General features: G+C 36.9%; 1 protein-coding gene across 3 annotated transcripts in view; it reads left to right on the top strand.

The window, feature by feature from the left end:
• The window catches only part of sgcz (sarcoglycan zeta), a 36,749-nt gene that overhangs the window by 14,833 nt on the left and 5,899 nt on the right, over window positions 1-16,017 (top strand). For all 3 annotated transcript variants that reach the window (XM_015036232.1, XM_015036233.1, XM_015036234.1), the window contains 4 exons: window positions 401-502; window positions 7,053-7,140; window positions 9,083-9,205; window positions 10,008-10,080. In XM_015036232.1, coding sequence (XP_014891718.1) covers window positions 401-502; window positions 7,053-7,140; window positions 9,083-9,205; window positions 10,008-10,080 — 386 coding nt within the window. The remainder of the gene's footprint in view (window positions 1-400; window positions 503-7,052; window positions 7,141-9,082; window positions 9,206-10,007; window positions 10,081-16,017) is intronic.

Genomic DNA, 16,017 nt, shown 5'->3' with positions numbered 1-16,017 from the left:
TAAACCCGAGAAAAATACTTGAACCTGCTAAAAACATCGCTGTTCTTCCTCACAGTGCAACAATTTTTACATTGGTTGCATTGAGAGTGCAACAAGAAGAGTTTCTTCTCAAAATTAACATTTTCAACCTCAACTACCTGATCTTTCTTTTAAAATAGAAAATAATGGTCAGATTTCAGCTATGCTAAACACTTGTACGTTTATGGATTAATGTTATCACTACTACAGCTGCCAACAATAAAACATGAAAATGTTTGCGTCAAGCTTTAAAAATATGAAAATGTGTCACTTGGTTCGTTCTCGATCATAATGCAGTTGCTTTCTACAAAGCTGTGATTGTTTGAATCAAAAACGGTACAATCAGCACAGCCCATCCCAGTGTCACTGATTGTTGTTTCAGGACGGGATGGGCGAACTGCAGCTGAACCAGGACGGCCTTCACCTGGAGGGAGTCGGCGAGTTCCAGATGCCTCTGTATGTGAGCGAGATCCAGTCCAGAAGGGTAAGTAGCCGTTGTTGCTCACCAAGGTGAAGATCTCTTTAATCGTGTCTCTGAAACGAACATGAAAAGGCTTTTCCCGAAGCAGAAGACGGGCATTGATCATTTGGAGTTTCGGAGTGGATGAATTTCAATCAATCCATGATCAGCAAAGGCCAAATCAAGTAGCCCTTTGAAGTTGGCTTATGTTGGAGACATTCTCCTCACCTTTGTCCACTCATATCCTGCCGTCCTCCAGCAGACGCCCCCTCCTCCCATCACCAGGACATTATAGGAACTATAGAATGGGGGGTTGACATGAAGCTGCTTACTGGATTTCCAATCAAGCCCCTGCAGTAAATTCTTTTGCTTCCAGTTCCTACTCCCCCTTTTTTTTTTTCCTTCTTTGATGCTTAGTAAGAATATCCAGCTCAGTTTCCACATAAAAGTTGATCCACATTTCCTGCTCCCACGCAAATCAGACTCTCTGTTGGATCATCCTCCTTTTCAGTGATTAGGCATGGCGCTGCAAGCAATTTCAAGCTCTGGAAGCAGGGGCTTCCCTGCTAATTTGAATTTTAGGAACGTCGATTGGGGAAGTTGCTCAGTCGTGGGTCCAATTTGCCACAGCAGAGTTAGAAATGAGTTAGATTATGCCAGTTTGAGTCAAATGACTTGCTCATTTATATTTTTAGTAACGGATGAGAGCGCAGCCTCCACCTACCGTTTGGAGGGCAGTCCCAGTGGTCTACTCCTGTTGAACAACCTGCGGGCATTTTTACTGTCTTCTTTTACAAACGTTGCCCTCTTATCTTCCACCGGCAGGCATTTGCACAAGAAACTCGATGAGTAACTCGGGTCAATCACACCGAAGAGATCAATTCCCTGATTTGTTTTACTGTAGTAATCATCCTTGAAATGGGAAACCAATAGCAAAAGCGGCAGGGAACATAGCCGTGCAGTGTAAGAGAAATGTAAAATACCAAGCTGCAGCCTCCAGATTTTTGAGCTGTTAAAGTTCTGCTGCCGTAAAATATCCCCAGATCATGACATTTCCTCCTTCATGCTTAGATTTGCATGAATTAGCTTTTTTCTTTTCTTAGAATGCTGTTTGGCTTACAGCAAATATTGTCTTGGTACACCTGTGTGTAATTTTGGCTTTTTGTTTTTCTTTTAGGTGAGAATAAATGTGGCGTTCTAATTATTTCTGAACATAAAATGTTTTAATTAGTTAAATTTTTAAACTGTCCTCTCACAACACTTTTTAAGACATTATGTTGTCTTACATTTTAATTGTTTAGTTTACTTAAATTTTTAAGTATTTCCAAAAACTGAAATACAAAATCTTAGTAGTGCATCAACATGAAGATGAACAAAACAGGAAATGACATCATCTCTGAAAGCCTGTGTTTTTCTATCATGTTTGAAGAGGTTTTTATGACTTCTAAATGAAGTTAAGTACCAAAGAACAAATGAAGCTTTCCGATTTGAAATTTTAAGATCTGTTAAATACCCAAAAACAAACCAAGTAAGAAACCATTCTTGAAGCTACCCAACTAATTTTTCCTTCAACATTTGAGAGCAAAGAGAAAAGGAGACAAGTCTTAGTTGACTAGATTTAGTTACCAATCTCGGCGCAAGTAGTTTTCCCTTTGTTTCAGTCTATGCAAAAGCATTTCACAAAGAAAATGAGATTTCAAGAGCTTTTATGATGGAGTGCCCTGCAAAGGTATTAACACTTGAGGTTTTTCACATTACAACCACAAACTTTAATGAATTTTATTAGGATTTTATGTGACAGAACAAAACAAGGTGGAGAAAACTTCAAAAACTCTTTAAAGAATATGAAAAACGAGAGTGAAGTAGCATATGGAAAATCTCTGAATGATGATGCACCACTTTGTGTTGGTCTATCATGTTAAACCCCAAGAACATGCATCAATGTTTGATTAGGATGTGACAAAATATGAAATACTTCTTTGAAAAACACTATTCTGCAGAGTGGTGAGGGTTTGTGTTCATTGCCATTCTAGTTTTAGTTAACAGGTGTATAAATTTCAGTCATAGCGCAATTTATGCTAAATTGAAAGTCTATAAAGTTTAAACTTTTAATGGAGCTGCACCTTATAAACCCTTCTAGTTGAAGCTAAAGGGGAAAAACAGAATGTTCTGTACTTATTAAGTACTTGGTGCCATGTTACTATTAAATACTTCTGCTTGAATTTCTCCAGTCAGGAGATTTTATGTATTTTTAAAAACTTTTATTAGGAAGGCAGCTGCAGAGATCCAGGCACTTTAATATTTTAACTTTGCAGTTTTATTCACTATGCACATATAAAATATTTCTGTTTTTAGGTTTGATTTTTATGTTCATTGCCTGAAATAAAAACATATTTTAATATTCAGCCCCTTCTCCAACAAACTTTAATTACAATTTAAAATGCAGGTGAGTTTATAAATAACTTCATTGCATTAAAACCAGATTATTTTTAAAAATGGTAAAATGAGGCAACACTTTGCCCAAATAGATCAAGTTGCTAGCTCTTATTAATGTCTCTAGAGTTTGCCTGAGCTGTGAACAGCTGCAGGTTCCCTGCAAAGGTATTAACCTTTTCTACTTCAGTCGTTCTCGCCTTGCTCGACGGCTGCCAGAGAAGATGGTGAGCTGTATTCCTAATTTTCCTGCTGGAAAAGACAGTTTAAAATACGGACTTGTTAAAGTCTCAAAGCTGAAAAGCCGTCATTCTGGATTCAGTTTGAGCTGGCTAACACTGTTACGTTTCACTGCAAGGAAGAGTTTCATATTCAGCTGCAGAGAAAGTGAGTGACATAAGTATTGAACACACCAACGCTCGTCTCGGTTTGAATAATTTTAATGGGGTCATTGTCATAAAATTCCCATCCAATCAATCAAATTTTATTTGTATAGCACATTTCAGCAGCAAGGCATTTCAAGGTGCTTTACATAATTAAAGAAAAAAATAAGAACAGCATGTTTATATATCGGCTTATTTAATAAAAACTAATGGCCTACATAAAGGCTTGTCATTACAAATAGTGCTTCATTTCTAAACTTCTTAATGTTCCAGTGAGTGGTATTGGAAACATATTCCAAAAGGAAGAAAATTTCACTATAAAATGGCTGTGACTTTGTGCCGCTTGTTGGATTTCTGACAGGATTCAGAAGAATAATCAAACGAGCTGTACAGGAGTGAAAGAGTGCACTCGCATAGAGCATAAAAAAAAACAAAACCTAGAAATGACAGGTGAAAGTAATGCACTCTACTGTAATGGCCAAAATCACTGTGCAGGTCTCCACTGCTGAAGATGAAGCATGTTTAGTTGTATAAAGTTTGCTGTAGCAGCTTTGGACAAGCTCTAGAAATACTGGGAGAATGTCGTTTGGTCTGTGTGAAGGAAGAATCATTAGCCTACAAACACAATGCTAACAGGTGAAACCTCATGCTACAGCATATGGTACTGGCAGACGCTATACGGAGAAATGTACTGGGACGTTCTTTATAAGGATCTGAGTGATGTTAAATCCCAAAGACATCACTTTGGAAACATCTTTCATCATGAAACATGGCTGTAAAAGCCAGGTCACCTTGTATCCAACTGAATAAAATCTATGGAAACGACTTAAGATTGCAGAGAAATTACCTTCAAAACCTTTCAGAGTCGAAGACAGTTTGTGTGGAAGAACGAGACAGAATTAAACATAAGTTCAGCATTTAGGTTTCTTCATAAACGAGAGGTTTTGATGTAATCACCACAAAAATGCTTTTTCTGCAAACTATTAAACGCACTTCTGCTTTGAAGTGTGTTTCAGCTACCTCATAAGAAACTTGTAAACTGTTGACATGTTGAATATTTATTTTACCCACTGTGTGTGTGCAAACCTATTAAGCATCCTGGGTACTAAAGTGATTTAAATGAAGAAATTAAAATGTAAACAATCCTTGTAAAAATAGGAAATGTTTTTGTTTTGACAGAAAATGATTAAAATACAAATGAATTTCTGCACAAATTAATGCTGCTAAATCCTGAGTGGCAATCTTTCTCCCCTTTGAATCTCTGCGTTTAATTTAATGCTCGCTGTCTGAATTAGCGGCGTCTCATGCAACTGCTTTCCTTTAAACTGACTTCTTGAAGTGGCGTGCCACATTTTTGCTTTTGTCTGAGATGTTGTTGTTTATATGCGGGGAAGCATCCTTTGCTCAAGTAAATTTTCAGTCCGATTCAGTCGCTGTGCACCTACACTCTCTCCATTTATGTGCTTTCTCTTTGATCCCAAGTTGACCTTCTGGAACAGAAACGGTGACTGAAGATGCTTTTATGTGATCTTAGAGTTTGGAAGAGCAAGAACCTCTCCAACAAAGCCCCTGGGGGAAATCGCTTTAAGGCCTATAAACTCTTTAAAGGAGCACCATAAATCAAGAATGCTAATTTCTTTATGATGCTGCACTCCCTTGGTAAAGTTGTTTGTATCGAATCTTGCAATTTATTTTTTTATTAAAGAAGCAAGCAGATGATAAACATGAACCAGATGACCTTTGCGAAGTTTTATGCAGCATAAAGCTGAGATAAGAGCACACTTGAGGCAATAATTAGCACCCCTCGGACACCATTAGATGAACCTTTAGGGTTGCCATATAACATTAGCATTTGCTAAACTTTTCCTCACACCTCGCATAGCATCAGGTAGCAATATCTGGAACTGTAAATCCGGGGATAAAGAGGTGAATTTTTGTCAAATTGCAAGGATGCCCATGTTTTAAAGTCCCTCCACGCTTCCTCTAAAGTCAGAATAAGTCTTATCGTCAGAAAGCTGAGCAGAGTTTCAAATACACAAACATATTTTCTTTATGCTAATTTATGCCATAGGTCAGTGCATTTCCTTTTGTTTTGAGCTTTCAGTTACAATATGTAAAATTTCTCGCTTTAGCCTAAATCACATTTATAGAAATAAAGAAATAACTTCTTAAAGAATAGAAAAGTGCAAAAAGAAACACTCTCCAGTAAGAACTACAAGTAAGTTGAACACATCTTTATAAGTTTGTGCTTCAAAATCAGATTAAATATATAGATTTTATTTTAACTATCTTAATGAATGTATTGGTATTAATCAGACCTGTCACAATAAGCGGTACATTAATTAATTGCATGATAAATTAAAATCCCCATTTTCATGTTTGTTCCCTTTCATAATAAAAACAAAGGCTTTTCATTGTCATAATAAGTGGATGTCATTTATAACTTGGTTTTTTCAGTCTTTTTTTTAAAAACAAAACCTACTGCACTGTTTAGGATGAAAGGCCTCCATCAAATTGAAAGTATAAGCTTTGGAACTGTGTGAGTTTATTCAATATATAAAGGAACACTAAAGACAAATAAACAGGAATATAAGTAGATTAGACTCCTACCAGTTTAATTTCTGAAAATGACCATTTCCTTATCACAACTTGTTTTAGCCTCTGGTTGGAATCCATCAATGTGAGACGCCTTGAATGAAATCTGAATCGAGTGCTGCTTTTCCAATTTAAGCTTTATGCTGTGAAAAATATTTTTGTACACTTGCTGAGGAGTTTCCAACCGATTTGTTCCATTTTCTCTTTGCCACCGTAGTTTATATGCCCTGTTGCAGTAGACTCTCTGTCTAGTCTCTGTGGTGAAATTGTAGCATTTTTTTTTATGATACTGTGACAGGCTTTTGCGTTGCTGTTTGCTTTGCTGCCTGCAGATGCTTGAAAATCGATAGAATAACCTTCACATGTTGTTTGGAAACCAGATTAAAATTAGTCGCTCTGTCAATGAGCTTTCAGATCTGTCGGTTTTTTACATAAATCAATTTTTGTCTTGACAACATCATCAAATCTCAATGGTATCAAAGATTTTGACTTTCTATGAAACGGTCTTTTCAGACAAGAGACATTTAAACAATTTTGCTAAGTTAAGCATATCCATCCACCAACTCTCGAATGATTAACAAAAGAGCAGACTGCAATGATATTTCTAATTATTGCGCATCTTTTAGCGTACACAAATATGGTTACACACCTTCAGTTTCACTAACATGAATACATGAATACCAAATTAAAATGTAAATAATAATTTTTGCCGTCTTATTCTCCATTTCATGCACACTGGCGATCTATAAAAGTGGCTAAAAAGGACAATTTTGCAAAACAAAATCTCACAACCTGAAATTATTCCCTGCACTGTGAGCTGCTTTTTTGCAGAAATGTCTGAGATAAAATAGCTGCCTGGACTCTGAGGCTGATCAGTATTCACACAGTGACACAGAAATGTGCCATCATTCAAATGTCAAAAAGCCAGAAAATTACTAAATACAAAGCTGCCAGGCAGCAGAACAGGTTTGCATCTTAAGAGTCTTTAGTTAAAAGACGTAGACGCCTACACTTGTCACATCTTTGGCTCCCCCACCAACTTCTTTTTGTCTTGAGACCTCAAAATCTAAGAGTCTGAGGGTGAGATGTTTTTATCGTACACTTAAAATGACTTTAAACGCTCATTTTATAATGTGTGGTGTCTCCATTTTATGCCCATCCAGGACAGATTGTTGGTCTTGCGGTCAGAAAAGAATGTAACGCTGAATGCCAGAAACCACCAAGGCCAGTTGACCGGTCAGCTTACAGTGGGTGAGTTCCCAGTTTCAGCTAATTATTATTCCAGCAGTGCCTGACTGAATATTAACATAGTCGTGTTCAATGAATTAGAATTGATGTTAAAATGTCCATTTATTTCAGTAACTCGATTCACCAACTGAAACCCATTACTAATTCATTTTTTTGTTCGTGATTTTTTTTTTTATGTAGCTAATGAAAACCTAATATTAAACTTCTTAGATTAAGATGATAAAACTGATTTTTTTAATCCATAAATGTGGTCTTGATGAAGAGTATGCATTACTCCTGTTTAAATGTACCTTTAATCTGAAAAATGAGCCTTGTCAGAAGATGTATCCTAATGTATTGAATATGGATGCATTTTAAAAAGAAAAGTATTGATCAGAATTTTGTGGCCATTTCTTCTATCCAATTTTTGTAAAGCTTTAATGCAGCTAAAAAGAGCAGGATTATGGTGTTGACATTTTTATTTTTATTTTGTACCTTATATTGATGACTATCTTGGTTTATGTGTCTGGTTCTACAGAATCAGCACTTTTGTCTGCATCTCCCATAAAATGTAGATTATTACCTTAACTTTGAGATTTAAGAAAAGGTTGGAAACATGTTGAAATTGAGTTTGTTGTAGGACAGTTTGAAAGCTGAAAATGATAAAACAGGCCAACTATAGTGTACTCAATCTGAAGGAACCTCCGATATGTGTCTACACGTTGTAGAAAATCGCAGTTTCCTTTCTAAAGAGCTTCTTGGAGCTCTGTGCTTCTGTGACTTCATTTTTAAACGCCTCATTGGTAATGAAAGAGTTGACTTATTGACTCCCAGCGACAGTAAATGCTTCCTCACCAAATATTGTGTTCTGCATGATCTGAAAGCGATTAATAATTATGTTTTCACTGATTAAAAAAAACCGATTTGCTGTTCAAGTTTCAGATTGAGGTTAAACAGATTTCTTGGTGTCCATTTCTTATTAGTATTTTTAATCCGAAGTCTCCCTTTCAGTTTGTTGCATTATTCTCTTTTTTCTTTACAAATAATAACCCCTAAGCCACTTAATGAAAGGGCAGTAGATTCATCTTACCATTAAGTTCAACCATCAGTCAGCCCAAATGACCAAATTACCAATTACTGTGATTAATGACCACTGGAGAACAAATGACCTGCTTCTTAACATTAATAGCTATTGATCTTTGTCAACATAAGTAGAACGTTGATGCTAATCTGATAAGACTGTTGATATGACACATTGTGGTCAAGCTTGACCTTTCTTTAAAAATCAGAGCCATTTTTTTTCCCCCTCTGAAGGCCAGTCAGTCGATGGTACAACAATGTAGCCATTAGAAATGTATTCATCCACATCTGGAAGAATGTAAAACTCTGAAGAACAGGAGACAAGGTGATATGAGCAGAGTTATGTACTGATTTGTGTAATCATTGTAAAACTATATAGTCCATCACCTTCTGTTCTTATTATGAACATGAATGTCACAGTAACTATAGATACAGCTCCAAATGTATGCATTTTTCTACCAATTTATTTGATTAAAATGTTCCTTGGTGAGTTTCACCCCAGCTACACAGTTTATCAAGCTTTTGGATTTATTGTGGCTACATATTTCAGAATTCTTGTTGTACAAAATCCTTTTCAGTGATTGCATTTCTCTGCTTATTCTGCTTTTAAGTAAAAATTACATTTCAATGAGGTTGGGATCAGTGCTTTGGAGTTTCATATTCTGTTTAATCATTTCAAAACAAGTTTTGATGTACTTTTTTTGGACCATTGTCTTGCTGGAACAGGTTTTAAAAAGTTTAAAAAATTTAATTAATGTAAAAGAAATTGTTCAAACTACAAACTTTACCGTTGAAGTACAGTTTAGGTGTGGCAGAAACTACACATACAAATAAAAGTGTAGTTTTCTATCACCCAGAGTTAAAATGTTAATTTTTCTGTGTGTAGGTCCTGAGGGTGTGGAGGCTCAGTGTCAGAGGCTGGAGGTGCGAAGCAGTGATGGTGGCAGACTCCTGTTCTCTGCAGATGAGGAAGAAGTCACAATGACAACAGAAAAGTTTACCGTCACAGGTAAACTTTAAAGCAGTCTCACCTGAATTTCAAACGAGACACAATTATGCACTTTCTTTGAATTTAGAAAGAATAATTGGATTCTTTGAGTAGAAATTAGATATTTTAGACACGATTCGTTCTTCAAAATTCTCAAACCTGATAAACTAGTTGACGACAATTTACAGCTACTTTAAATGTAAATTTGAAAACTGTTTTGGTATATGCACAAAGATATTTTAGGCATCTTGCATCACAGTGCAAGGACTTGTTCTTTACACAGATTCATTTGTTGTGCAGAATGGTGCAAAGTCATTATGTCACTGACAACATGCCTCTGTTGAATCTTACTACATCCTGCACTTTAGAGAGACAATTTGCCACTACAAATTATAGTTTTTGTCCTGTCATCCATGCATTTACTAGTAGTTTGATATCAGAAACAATGGCATCTTCTGTTTCTACAATAAGATCGATTTCTGATGGTTGCGATGTCATTGAACCAGTTGCTGTAAAATACTGCAAAATATAAATTTTTTACAGCATTAAATAGAAACATAGAGCAAAGTGCAAATCCCACAGATTTCAGATTTGGAACCAGAACACTCTCCACCCTCTGTGACTTCATTTACACAACAGGAATATGGGACAGAGATCCAATTTTAGTTGCCTCCAAGTTTATGCTCTGTATTCAGTTCAACATAATAAAATTGAAAGGTGATGGTCTAAACAATATAGTCAGCTTTTGAAAGGCCTACACCTGGTAAAGCAAAGCTAAGCTCTACAAAAACAGTCAAATTTTCTGATTGAATTTCATCGGCAGGTTCCGAAGGTGCCGTGTTTGGACACTCGGTGGAGACTCCGCTGATCCAGGCGCCGACGTCCGAGGATCTGAGGTGAGTTGATGTTTGGTGTCATTAAAGCTTAATGTCATCTGTTAATATCCTGTTAAATTAAAATTAAGATTCTTAAATATCAAAGATTAATGCTCTGTGGCATTTCAAAGTCGATTGCCGGGCTTTTGAAGAAAAAAAAAAAGTCTGTGACAGGAACCATTAGTCACCACTATCATTATCTCAAACACCATATTGTAGACTCAGGCATCTACTGGTTACTACAACAACTGGATTTGACCACTATATTAATTTCACAGCCGAAGGGCGAGCTAATTTATTAGTTTTTCTCTATAGCAGACAGGAATTGATTAAAGCAGTGAGAAAACATTGGGAAAGTGTGAAAGGTTGAGCTATGTGCTACGCTCCTTCTCTCCCCTTGTGCATGTGATCCCCACCGAACTCTGCCTGAGGCTGCGAGCCCCTCATCGCTCCATTAACGAGCTATCAGGAGTGCAGTTTGTTGTCTACCTTACTGGTCCGGAGAGGAGAGCTGGGATCAAAGTTGACAGAAAAAGCACTGTTCTGGCAGCTAATTCCTCCGGAGTGAGAGGAATACTGATGATTTTCATTTTCAAGCTGTACACACATCCACACACACACACAGAGAGAGAGAGAGAGAGACAGACGGGCTCAGCTCGGGGGTGACCATCTGCAAAGTGATCGCAGTCTCAACGAGGGGAGACGGCCAACACAAGAAGAAGGGAAACACAATTCTTCATTTTATTTTCTATCACAAACATTCGTAACACTATTTAGTTGCTTGAAAAGGAATGTAAATATTTTTCCAAGAATGTAAAAATATACTTGAAGGTGAAAATTACCATCTTTTTCAAATGATCACTGAAAACACTTTCGAAATCGACTAGCCGTACTGTCTATTATTCTGCTTTTCTTTGAATTAAATGCGTTTCCTGGAACCGTATAGACACACATTTTCCTTTACAGAAGCATTTGAAAAGCAGCGCAAGTCAAACTGGGTATTAAAGGCTATTAATGACATGAATTTGAGTCTAACGAGGCTTTTGTGCACTGGCCAATTCATTCAGTAATTGGACTGTGCACAAAAGCTGAACAGAATAATTACAACAAGGCCAAACTGCTCTCATTACTTAGGTTAAAATAGATTTTTTTTAGAATCAGTAAAGTCTGAGTATTATACCAAAAATATTAAATATCTACAAAAACAAAAAAACAGGAGGCTATAAATTAGTTTACATAAATGCACAATGCAAAGCCAACATGCTGTGGAAGCAACTGGAATTTTAATGTTATGTAAATAAATGAATAATAAAAATTAATGAGCATGAACTTGATTAACAAAACTGAGGTTAGGAGTTTTTGTTATCTGGACACATTGCAATGTTTCTGTATGATGAATCCACTCACGCCTTAGTAATTTGTCACTGGTACCCGGGATGGGAACGTCCTCTAAATGACCAAACACATCTTTATGGTGACTGGCAGCAAGCACCAGCAGATGCCATGGGTCCCCAAGTCATCACTGACTCTCAAAGCTATGAAAATGACCTCAAGCAACTTGGATTCTCTGCCTCACTACTTTTCCTCCAGACTCTGGGAAATACGAAATTTACTTTGACATGAAGAGAAGTTGTTGAACTGAACAACGTCAGGTGATGGCGTTATGAATCTGCCTTAAACTTTTGAATGCATTTTGCTTCACAATCCTCTCAAAGCTGGATTTATTCCAGTTCCTTTGTCTGCATGTTTTCCTTCCACTCAATTTCCCATTAAAATATTTGGAGACAACATTCTATGAACAGCTAAGGGTCTTTAGCAATGACCTTTTGTGACTGACCCTCTTTGTGAATATGATAACCTCTCATATTATTTACAATTTCTCCGTGATATAAATATTGCGCATACAAATTCTGCAGCAATACATTTGCAATAAACTGTGGAGCCACATTATCTGCTGAATTTGTTTTTCAACAGCTATTTCAAAATCGTTCATATTTTTACTACAGTCCTCCTGCTGCTTAATGTCATTTTATTGAGTGGCAGAGTAACAATATTTTTTTGCAGGTGTTCAAAGCATGGAGTCATGCAGAGCAGCACCTCCCCAACCTGTCAATGTGCACTGCCAGTCAGCTGACTCAAAGAAACCTACCGTAGCTTTTCCTAACTCGGCAGGATGGATGACTTTTTTTTTGCGATAAACAAGCTAGAGATGCAAAGAAATCAAAATAACAGTAAACATTGTTAGCATAATACATATTTTGGCAGCAATAGGAATAAGCTTTTCTGTTTTTAAATACTGTATTGCACGGTTAGAGTCTCTTACCGCCCTCCGACTCTCTAGTCACTAACAGAGCAAACGGTGATTTAAGCTGTGCTCATTTAGACCAGCTGCTGTTTCCTAGAATGACTTGGCCCTCAGACTGAGCTGTCCTCAAGTTGCAGAAAGTCTGCAGTCCCTCATACTAATAACAGCAAAGCAAGGCATAAATCATAAACTGGAAAAGGCTTTAGATTGATTACACCTGCACCTCTAATTCGTCAGCATGACAACATCACACAGAACAACTCTTTAAAAGTCAGGAAAAATTAAAGTCCACACACCAACTCCAAATGTTCTTTGCCACCATTTTTCAGTTTTCTCTTGCTGATGTAAGACTTTAAACTGCGAGCTGTGAAGAGTTTGAAAATGCTAGTATACAAGTTAGGTTTGCGGATTCTAAACCTTTCTCTGCCTTAAAAGGACGACATGACTAGATGTTCGTTTGAATCTAATGCCATCTGTGTTGGCTCACATCCTTGTCATCATATTCCTCATCTTTAAAAGAAAGATCAATCTGTTTGGGATGCGTTTTATTTTCCTGCCAGCCAATGGTAACCGAGGAGAGGATGGAGCAAAGGCAAAATCAAAGAAACTCACCTGAGATCTTCCATCTCTTTGAAGCACCTGCTCAGCAGTGAATGTGTGCACACTGGCACTCAGCCCCGTCTCTGTTTGTTGCCATCTCAATAACTTTGGTAATCCGGCTGACATTTAATCATGCATCTTAAAAATATTTTAAAGTTGCTGTACAAATGCTATTTTCATCTCTTGCAGCTGCAGGAGAAAACAGGTGGGAGAGAACGAACACGTGAGCTGCAAGAGGTTTAGGAAAACATGGAATCTGAAAGTATTAAAACTTTTAGGTCAGAAAGAGAGGTTGACTGAGTTATTAAACATTCAGCAGTCGCACAAAACGGGCTTTTATTTTAAATGGTCTTCATATGTGAAATCAAGGTGATACAGCTGCACTATATGTCAAGAGGTTTTATTTCAGTCTGAAAACGCACTTTGCTACCAGCCGTGTCTCCATTTCCAAGTTTGTGCTGCACAAATTCAACTATGTCCTGAATACGACAATGGCAAGGACACTGCAGACGTATAGCTGTGATGTTTTTGTGTGTCTGTTTAAATGGTAACCCACACAGCTCTGTTGCTGTCACCATCTTGCATTACAGTGAGACAGAGTAGGGATCCACAATGTATCGGTATTGGCCAATGTTTGTCTCTTTTTAAAAGACAAAAAAGCCAATGTTATTGCATTTTTACTTACTCCCATAAGTAAAAATGGGCTTAGGTTTTTGTTTTTATTTCTGGATGGGAGAGGGAAGGGACTGGCCCTGTATGTGTTTGGTCATATAACAAGGATTTATTGCTGTCGTATTTTCATATTGGTGGGTCACTAATATGAATCATAAAATAAACTGTATACTAAATGAACTAAACACACATTGTAAGATAACTGCTGCAATACGATGCGTTTATGTATTTCTATTGGCCAAGAGAAGGACTAATAGTCTTTGTACATAAATCACGCTTTTTAGTTACACACCGTGTCAGGAAATGCAATTTTAATCAATAATATGCCCTTGAAGTAGATGCATTTCTGTAGATTATGAAATTAAAAGTACAAGTTTGCAAAAATAAAATAAAATTCTGTACGTCATCACATTCAATTGAAGTTTATATTGATACAGTTAAAGTTTTGTTTAGATCAGCATTTGGTGTGCAATTATTTTTGTTCATTTACAGTTTCTTTGGCGATGATGCTCATCTACACCCTGCGTATTGACTGCTAATATATTGCAGTTTTGATGTATTGACAAAGTAGAAACAAACTGAAAACCTCAATGGTGAAAATGCAAAACAAAACGGTTGTCTATTACAAGTTTGACACTGTCTACTACCACCTGGTTTCATGGCCCTGTGACGTCACCGCCTTCACTCGCGTCTCTGTTTTGCCCATCGTTTTGTCTGAATGTTGCCATTTGCCCTAATGTGTCATTTACTCTTTTTTTGTTTTAGTTTGTTAGGGAGTACTCCACCGTTTCTATTTAACCCAGAAAAGGATTATTTTAGTTTATTAGTAATATTAGAAATTGTGGAGTACGCCCTATTTAGATCAATATTATACAGCCCAGAAATTGAATCAGAATTGGAATAACTACGAACTTGGAATCCAGAAATACTAAACAGGAACAGTCACTGCTTAGTTTCTATAACTTTTAACCCAGAAAAGGATTCGGCTCGCTTTCTTCTTTTTGTTTTTCCTCTGGTTTATTTTGTTTGTATTCCCTTTTAATTAATGTAAAGCACTTTGAATTGCCTTGTTGCTGAAAATGTGCTATATAAATAAAATTACCTTACCTTACTAAGTACTTTACACAGCTGCAGTTATAAATTGCAATAAAATGAAAACTGCTCGGTCCACAATAATATGTCTGTTCCTTCCAATATATCACTTGACTGCAGCAACTCTCCTCCATTTAGGGTGAAAATGCATTTTGCAGCTCTTTGATTGATCCAAGCAGTTTTCAGGACGTTACTGCTGTTTCCACATGAGTTTGACAAGTTCATTACAAAGACAAAGATGACAACAAGGGCTGCAACATTTCTTCACACTGCTCTCCTACTGTTTTGGAATAGTTTAACTTCTCCCAGTTCTGGCTGTAAGAAAGAGATCTGTCTTTTTTTTTTTTTTTTTAAATACATGTGTATTTAGGCTATGAAATAAAGTTTGCGTTTCTCAGAAGATTAAACATTAGTATCACATCTTGTTTGCTGCCACACTTATCCGTCAGCAGGAGTAATCATTAGAGTGAGATCGTTGGTACTGAAGTGTCTGATCTTTGTTTGCTCTGACGATATGCTGAACGGTCGGAGTCATTTCATAGTTTCTGCTCCATCTTTGTGCAGAGTCGACTTTTATCTCTTTTGCAAGGCTAAGAAAAGTTATCATCTGCCGAGCTGTACTACCGTTAAACGCACATGAAGAGTTGGATAATGTGTCTTCGATATTAAATTTGTGGGCTTGATAATGATGCTGAGGATTACTGAGGAGCTGAAATGATAGAAATTCAAATCTCTCTACTACCAATGACCGTGTGAGGGTTTAATGCATCCTGTCATCGCTTGACGTGCTACTTTTATAGATGACTGACGAAATAATTGTTCCTAAAAGATGACAAAGGTTCAGATGAGACTCTGTCCTTCAAATTGAGCTGGAGGTAATCTTTCCTGTGCTGAAAGCGAGTCGTGGCGACATTATATTTTGGGATTCAAATTCTCAGAAAATTTCCACACTAAGATGTGGAAATTGTTGTAAAAGAAATATTTAATTGTGTGAAGGCGGGTACTGAACAGTGGCAAGGTATGCCACTTTGGATTTAACCTTAAGTTCCTGCATTGTTGTATGACATTACAAGAAAAGCAATGTTCGTACTGTAGAGATGGTAGGAAGACGGCGTAGGTGTGATTGAGCCTTCAGGATCAAGAGCTGCAAGTAGCCAACATAAATTATTATCCACTGATTTCAATACAGATGTTGAATTGTTTGCTGAGGATAAACATGTAACTTACCTTTTAAATTGTAAACTTTTCTCTCCATTTTTATTTTAACATAACGTTCTGCAAGCAAGTGT

This window comes from Poecilia latipinna, unplaced genomic scaffold (genome assembly GCF_001443285.1).
Source record: "Poecilia latipinna isolate Pla-1442-1.1 unplaced genomic scaffold, P_latipinna-1.0 Scaffold361, whole genome shotgun sequence".
NCBI classification, from domain to species: domain Eukaryota; kingdom Metazoa; phylum Chordata; class Actinopteri; order Cyprinodontiformes; family Poeciliidae; genus Poecilia; species Poecilia latipinna.
This window is presented reverse-complemented; position numbering and strand designations above follow the sequence as displayed.